Raw genomic sequence first — 8,442 nt, forward strand, 5'->3', positions numbered from 1 at the left:
CCCCCCCCCCCCCCCCCCCCCCCACACACACACACACACCCTGAATTAGCTCAGTCTGTATAACACACAACAAAAGACCTGTCCCAGCCCGTTAACGTTGGCCAGCCAGGCAGGCGTCTAGTTAACATTGAGGAATTAGCTTCCGGCGTTCAAACTATTCGACCAACGGGAGCGCGAGGTCGTGCGTGTGCGTGCGTTTGTGCGATGGAGCGAGCTACACTATAGAGTCGAGGGTTATTTGTCTCGGCCTCCCCCCCGGGGGAATCTAATAAAGTTGTTTACAAGCAGATGTTGAATAAAGACACACAATGCGCTCCTATTCACCCTCCTCAACCCCCTCAGGAAAAGCCATTCAGCTCCTCTCTCCTCAATAAGAAAAGGCAACACTGCCCCATACAATTTACCATCTAGGGTGGATAATTGATTTCTCTTTGCCGGATCGGGGAAGGCATACCGGCATGAGATAACGACCGGGTAGGAAAGGGAAGAAATTCTCTCCGTCTCTCACAAAACATCGTTTTCTGTCCGGTTTGAATGATGATATTTCGCTTCACTGCTTGCAGGTGGACGGACAGAACAGAGAATGTTGTTGTTGTTTTTTCGTTCTCTAAAGAGCATAAGAATCTTATTTTACTGCCAACAAGACTTCAACCGCTGTCACATGAAAACCAGCTGGTAGTCTGAGCCTGAACATTTCTGTGAAGATTAATCCCGTTACACACTAAACAGCCGATGTGCTTACACTAAATCTAACTGGCTGGAGGCAAAATGAAAGAGGACAGAGGTTTACGTGTCCTTTCAAGATACAAGTGCATTTATTTTCTCCGTGAGACGCTGAACACTAACGTTTCCTGTGGAGTCTGTGAAAAAAACACATTTAAGTCAGACGCAAATATTGTACCGGCATGGACCAACGTTCACCGCAGCTGTGCTTTGGAGGAACTAAGAACTCTGTGGAACTTTAAGGCCTCGTCTACTCTAGGGATGGTTATTGTTAGGATATTATCGATGCAGTACTCTCATCAATACACTATCGGTTCGGTTCCTTGTTGATACTCTTATTGGTCCCTTTTTAGAATTTTGTGAGAAAAAAATACAATTAATTTAGAAAAACATTCTCTCTAGTGTCCACCAGGGGGCGACTCCTCTGGTTGTATAGAAGTCTATGAGAAGATGACTCTACTTCTCTCTTGATTTATTACCTCAGTAAACATGGTAAACATGAGTTTATGGTCTCAATCTCTAGTTTCAAGTCTTCTTCAATACAGCATGATGTTCATTTAGTACATTATGGTCCATTTAGAGTCACACAGACCATAAAGCAGGGGACGCTTTAGGGCGGGGCTACACGGTGATTGACAGGTCTCTACCAGAGACGTATATACGGCGTCTCTACGTCACTCCTCCTCAGTCCAGATATGGTCACTTCCTGTTCACTGGTTGCAAAAAGCCAAGATGGCGACGGCCAAAACGCCGAACTCGAGGCTTCAAAACATCAGTCCACAAACCAACAGAGTCTGCAGGTTTAGTTCAGATCTGCTTCACTGATCTTTGTTGGTTGTTGTTGAAGTGAAACCCTCAGTTATGTTAAGACGTGACTTTACACGTCCAGCCAGGAAGAAAGTAAACAGAGTTCTTAAAAATCTACACCTTAGAAGGCGTTTTCTAAATCTCTGTTTGTGTGGACGAGAGGCCAAAACATCTGTACAGGTGCAGACGAGGCCTAAAGGCCTTCACACAGCGGGAGTTTGACGAATACACAGCACCTAAATGTGAAATACTTGCCTAGGATATATATCACATGTCTAGGGCTTTTATTGTGAAAGGTAAGAACAGAAGAAGTGGATATTTATCTTTGTCGAGGTTGAAAGGAGTAATAAAGTTTGTCTTCTTGGTTCCGACAATGGAGCCTTCTAGTAGATATAACAATACAACTTAACCTGTTCAGCACAATGTGACTGATTGATCACGCAATTTCTTTCGCTACGTAATATTCAAAGTATTGATGAGGAAAAACAACAGTTCAGTATAATATATACTCCACTATGTCACCATGAGCCCAGCAGTCATGGAGAAAAAGCATCATTTATGTGCATAAATTCATAAAGAGAAGCTCTCAGATAAATAGTTTCTGAGCTCAGATTAACGGAGCATAACACAAAACAACATTGTTGACATTTTAACGTTATGTTTAAGGGATGTCGGTAATAACTCAACAACTAAAGTACGTTAACGTGTCCAAGCAGCTCAGAGTATTAAAAACACAGACACAGCGGCAGATAAAACCCAATAAAAAACAGCCTAAATCAACCGTTCTAATAGTCTGAGGACGGTTTGTGAGTCGTATCAGATGTGATGAGATAAATAGATATGTGAGAGAAGTGCTTCTCTGACAATTAAGAACAGCAGCTGAAGGCTGGTTTACAGTTGGATAAAGAGTCACAGGTTTGTGTCGTATCTCTGACTGAACATCTGCCGTCTCATCTGCTCCGACTAATCATCTGATGTCTGATGTGAGACTTGTGTTTTTCTTTGGCTTTGAGGAAAGAAAAACTTAAAACGAGCTTCAAAATAAAAGAACTGTGTCGAGAAATATTGGTGTTTTTATCTCGCTGACCAACTTCTCCAACTACAGATCATCACATCCCAATAAAGCTCATCTGTTTATGAGGCCGATGGGACCAATAGCACAGAGATAAACGGCCTCTTTTACTCAAAGTGAAGGAAGAAAGCCATCGGCTGGTTTACCAGAGAACACGCTGGTGTTCAAACAACATATCTGCAGAATGAAGCTGAGGTTGTTCAGTGTGAAGAGATATCTAACTCCATGTCAGAACAAAACCTGCTTGGAGCTTTTCACGTTTCTATCTTTTCCTTCTGTTTATGCTGATTTCAAAGCTCTCTGTGTTAAAACTTTGAGCAGCAATGGATCCACTTTGAGCCGGAGCCGGATTGATGTGCCTCTGACAGCTCCAGCAGCAGATTTATAGATAACTGCCCGGCCGCAAAGTGAAGAGATAACGACTAAGATTGAATCACTGTTCCACAAGATGCACTGCACATTTTAACAAGCCTGGAAAACTTTGTGTATTAAGTGAATGAAAAAAAAAAGTTTGAAAATAACAATTCAGAGGAAAATGGTTTTGTTTGCTGCAGAGACATTCTGTATTCTGGAGTTAGTGCCGTCTGAAGGAAACAACAGCGCTGGCTTTGTGTTTATTGCCTTTTCATCAAACACAATGTGAGTTCACAGCATTAGAAGAACACCGTAACCTTCACATGTAGAAGAAGAGACCCGTGTGATAAATCCTCATGAATAAAAAGCTAAATTGCCGCTCAGTCCGAATGTGAACTCATTTATTCGGTCTTTATATCTTTGTTATGTCACACACCTCCAGCTCAGATCTGTGTTGCTGTCGGTTACACAGAAAAATGAAGAGCTGTGTGTCTTCCAGCAGCACAGAACTTAACAAGAAGCAAAGTGGTCATAAGATACATTTGTTATACGCTGACGATTAAATGTGGATTATTACTTTCTTCTGGGCAGAAGGTGAGTTATGTCAGTTCTTTGGGTTCACGTCTCATTAAACTACGGTGATGGAGAATGTTCTATTGTGATTGGCTGCCACGAGTGCCTTGTTTTCTCGTTACATCTATTATAACTAGACACATCTGACACATCTGTTTGTTTGCTGTTCACTGTTAAAAACTGCACAAATCAATATTTTTCTGAAAGCGATGGATGAGTTAACTGTGTGTCTGCTTCAGCGAATAGTTGGAAGCTTCATTCATAACGCTGACATTCAAATTTAAAATCAATATTTGATGCTGAGCAGCTTCTTTTTTGTTAAATTGATTACGTTTCTGCACAGTTGCAGATAGAGAGCAGGCTTCATTAATAGTAGTAATATTGTACTGTATGTAAAATGATAGATTCCAGCTGTGGCTGCGATTGTTTCAGACTCATGTGATCCAAACATTTTCAGAAACTCCACCGCGTTGTAAAGTCCAAAAGTATTTATAAAAGACAGACGAATCATGTATGTATATATGCGTCATTTCCATCATCTTTATCTGAGAAAATATCTGCTTCAGTCCATATTTGTTAGCGCTTAGCCTTCAAAAACTGTGGGTTGGTAGTGACGAACCCACAGAGAATCATTCCTCTCGTCTCTACACACACATTGAGCTAATTGTTTTGGTTCACACATTCACAACTGTTCTCCAGCCAGCCTCGTTTCCAGAGAGAGAGCTCGGATGAACACACTGAGCTGTAGACAGCAGACACATTCAGAGACGAGCGCATGAAGGAAATGAACCCAAACCAAAGCTAAAAAGAAAGCCATGTTGAATTTGTCAGGTGGATGGAGACACAACTCGAAATGAGAAATCTAGACGCTATCTGACTGTGTTTTTAGCTTGTTTCGTTGCCTTTATGTGACCACAAAGAAATACAATAATAATGATGAATGCAGCTGTAAATGTAGGTAGTGTTAGCAGCGGTCTTTCAGTTGATTTGGTCCACATTCTTACACTCGCGCTGCAAACACAATCCTAGCAACACCACAAGGCTCATGATGCACCACCTTCCTCTCTTTGAGTGCGTTAGAGAGCGGATCATTAGTGAAACTTCTCTATACGTGTGCAATAAAACCGGATGTTAATATCGTATTTTTTAGATTCTGCAATGAGCAGCCTGCTGTACTTGTCGTACTTGCTTCATGTTGTCGAGCAAGAAGCAGAAATTCTAAAGAGCAATTAAATGATCTTTATCATACAATTGAACAAACCCTATTTGTTAAAGACTACAATTATGCACAACATCATCTTATTGTCTAGTTTGTATTCATAAATAATCGTGTTTAGCTCAAAAGGAGAAAAGAGGAATCGACGCAACTTACGAACACAAAGGTTTCCACTTTCATAGAAGCCTGGGCAGCACTGAGAGCGCCGCCTGTACATCGTCCTCACACCTCTTCTGTACGCCGTCTTGTAGCTGATCCTGTACACGAGACACACACACACACACACACACACACACACAAAGTCCATTAAAATAATACAACTGCATTTGTGGTGCTGCATTATAAAAACAAACATAAACATCACGATACTTCTGAATAGTGAGAGACACTTAAAGGTGCAATGGTTGTGAGATCCGTGCAGAATTTTAGTTTAAAAACATTTTTGACAAATTAACTAATCATCAACAGACTGAGGTTGCAGTGTTGACGTTTATGTCAAAGACTTCTATGTTTTGTGTGGCAGAGATTATCTCCTGGAATTAGCATGCTAAGCAGCTAGCCGTGGCCCGTCCTGTCTTGTAATACCACTTGTGACCTGGAGAGGAGGTAGTGAGTCACTGTAGCATCCACGAGAGGTGGAAGAAGCTGAGCTCTGTCACGTTGAAGGTGCAGATAGTTTGTTTATCGGATTAAATACAAAGAGGAGGAAACCAGAAGAACGACTTGTATGTTTCTCTGGTCCTCCACGGCGCCAGGAGACCACTTTGGACCTCCAGGCAGCGTCTGTAGCAACTCGAATTCAGCCAGTGCAAACCGCATCACTGGGGGTCTGATCAGCAAACCGGTTAGACCAAGCGCTCCACCAAGCGCTCCACCAGCCCACTGTGACTCTGGGCGTTGGGGTTTTTCATTACATTACAGTCATTTAGCCGATGCTTTTATCCGAAGCGACTTACAATTCAGATTCTATCACATTTCTACACCGTAGGCACAGCTACGGGAGACATTTCGGGGTTAAGTGGAGCCGGGGATCGAACCGCCGATCCTCTGATTGAAGGACGGCCCTGCAATCCACTTAGCCACAACCACTGGCCGCCATTTAAAGACCATTCCATTCATTACTCGAGGCCGCTATCGCGCTCACCACTGTGAGTTATTAGAAAAGGTCAGAGGTCATCAGTGACTCTGAACAGGGACAGACTGGCTGAATTTGAGTTGCTACCGCTAACCGCTAACCGAACGTCTCCCGGAGCTGTCGCTCGCTCTCCTGCCGGCAAAATAGTCTCCTGATGGCGTGCAGGACAAAACTATAATATGATTTAGTCCAAAAACAAACTATCAACGCTCACTTTAAGCCGATGCCACACGTGGAGATTATAAGACAGTCTCTCAGAGTTTCAGCAGTTTGGTTGGTTAGTAGTTTCTCTTCTCTTTTATAACTGATGGCTGTAAATGTAGATTGTATGGACCTCGGTAGTTGAGGTGAAACGCTGCCCACTATTTGTTTGGAGCAGGTTGGCCAGATGTTACACATCGCACCTTTACATATTTGAAGGGAGTTTCTCCCAGTCATTCAAGGGCGGTGGCTGTTGTCTGACATTTCATCTTAAGATCAATGACTCAGCTCTTAGCCGGAGGAGCTAAACTGGTGGCTATAAAGCTTAATGTGGTCATTAAAGCCGGTACGCCGACGGTCGCTCATCAAAACGACCGCATCAGACGGAGCTGAACTGCCGGCGTTGGGTAGTAGACTCTGGTGACTGACGGAGCTCCAGCAACAGAAGTTTGACAGACTGCGTTTGAGACGCGAAGAGACTTGAAATGTCTCTGAGACTTTCGCAGTTTTTTGGGTTGTACCCACGTGGTTGAATGCACTTGGGAGTCGCTTTGGATGAAAGCATCAGCTGAATAAATGTTATGCAGTAAAGTTTAAAGCACCAAAAACCAGTCTGTCCCAGTTCAGAGATGGTAAGATGTCACTGATGAGTGCTGCGCTCATGTGATTGGTTGACAATTAGAATGTTGAAAAAAAGTGCTGGATTCGCATTTGCGAATCCAGCGACGTCAGGGGAGTCTCAAAAATCCACAAAGAAATGTGTAGCGATCCACAAACAAATGCATACAAATCCACAAACAAATGTAAAAAATCCACACAGAAATACATACAAATGCAGAAATATATTTGTGATTTTTTTTTACATTTATATAAATCGTAATTTATTTATGTGTGCATTGGAATGTATTTGTGAATCGTTCTGCGTGCATTTGCAATTATTGAGACTGATCTGACCCCATATAAATGTTTTCTTTGTAGAGACAGAACGAGAGAAAAAACGACAAATGAAATGTTGAGAAGAAAACTTCAGAAGGACTTTAAAGGTAACAGAGTTTGTGATGTAATGTCTGTCAGTGTAAATGTGTTTTAGTCACCACATAATCTCACTGTGACTGTCTCTCAGCGCTGATCTTTGTGAGTTGGTCTGTTTTGCATAGAAAGGTAAACAATCCGGCACCAATCGTCTGCTGCACATCACCTCATTTAAAAGAGTTCAACCAGCACAGCAGCACTGAGATGCGGTTTGCGGTGGATTTTCACGTCTGCAGGTGCTTTGAGAATAACACGGTTTCTTTCTGTTTATTTGTGGAGGGCCAGCTAATGCAAAAAGATGCGCAACACTTCCGTGAATTCGCCTCTGAGCGGGAGAATCTGCCCCATTTCTCTGTCTGTATCACATCAAATTGAATATATTTAAAATGTTCTGATTCATTTGAGCTCTTGAATGCGTCAATCCTGGTCATTTTGCCTTAATTCTATGACATTTGATGGACTAATTCTTGTGTTAATAGTTTAAGGATGGTGAAACACACACCTGTGTCTGGTGCACTTGAACCAGTTGAGGATGTCGGTGCAGCGGGTGTAGTAGACCTGGTCAAATGGATGAGCGTAAGACTCCTGCACAGTCACTGCATAGCTGCATGGATAGAAAACACAAGCACAGATTAAAACACGTCCGTCCTAATGGTGAAGAAAGATTAGTCATTAATAAACAGCCTGCCGCACATCAAAATAAAGGTTCTTTCTCATTTATCCTCGAGGCTCTGGTGAGATCTAAAGAACTGAAATGTAGTGGAGGACACAATATTTGTAAAAGTCAAACATCACAGAAGTCAATAACGTCTCCTTTTAAAAGAGATCACCAGGATGTGGATTATTGATCTGAGGATGAACGCGTCCTCGTGGAGCAAAGCTTTAATTCTGAAAAATGTTTAAAGGTCATCGATTCTTTAAAAGCTTTATTTTATTTTCCTAAAAGCCACAAACTTTCAGGATTTTAAAGAATCCTGACAGGACATAAACCCTTGTTATTATTTTCTATAATTGTTCTGCTCCGATTTAGTTTTTCCTGCTCCAAGAAGTTAAAATCTGTAAGTCATCAGAGGTAGTACCCATCTCCACAGTTCCCTCTGATCACACAGAGATTATTGATCACAGCACATGCACTCTGTGCTGCTCTCATCACAGATGACATCGTGCTCTTACTGAGTGCTGAGACCACTCAAGCAGTCACATTACCGTCGCTGTGGATTTACGGCCCTCACAACGTCCCCAGGAGTAAACCTTTTTCCCTTCTTGCTTTTGATTATTGGCTAACCCTCTGGATTCTTGATTTGTGGCTTGGGGGGGGGGGGGGGGGGG

The 8,442-nt window shown here is 42.4% G+C and overlaps 1 protein-coding gene across 5 annotated transcripts in view; it reads right to left on the minus strand.

The window, feature by feature from the left end:
* The window catches only part of LOC116384020 (multiple epidermal growth factor-like domains protein 11), a 125,649-nt gene that overhangs the window by 78,023 nt on the left and 39,184 nt on the right, over window positions 1–8,442 (minus strand). For all 5 annotated transcript variants that reach the window (XM_031848294.1, XM_031848292.1, XM_031848296.1 and 2 more), the window contains exons 4-5: window positions 7,616–7,717; window positions 4,902–5,002 (exon numbers count right to left, since the gene is read on the minus strand). In XM_031848294.1, the coding sequence (XP_031704154.1) occupies window positions 4,902–5,002; window positions 7,616–7,717 (203 nt within the window). The remainder of the gene's footprint in view (window positions 1–4,901; window positions 5,003–7,615; window positions 7,718–8,442) is intronic.

The sequence above is a fragment of the Anarrhichthys ocellatus genome, unplaced genomic scaffold (assembly GCF_004355925.1).
Source record: "Anarrhichthys ocellatus isolate YVR2014 unplaced genomic scaffold, GSC_Weel_1.0 scaffold8, whole genome shotgun sequence".
NCBI classification, from domain to species: Eukaryota; Metazoa; Chordata; class Actinopteri; order Perciformes; family Anarhichadidae; genus Anarrhichthys; species Anarrhichthys ocellatus.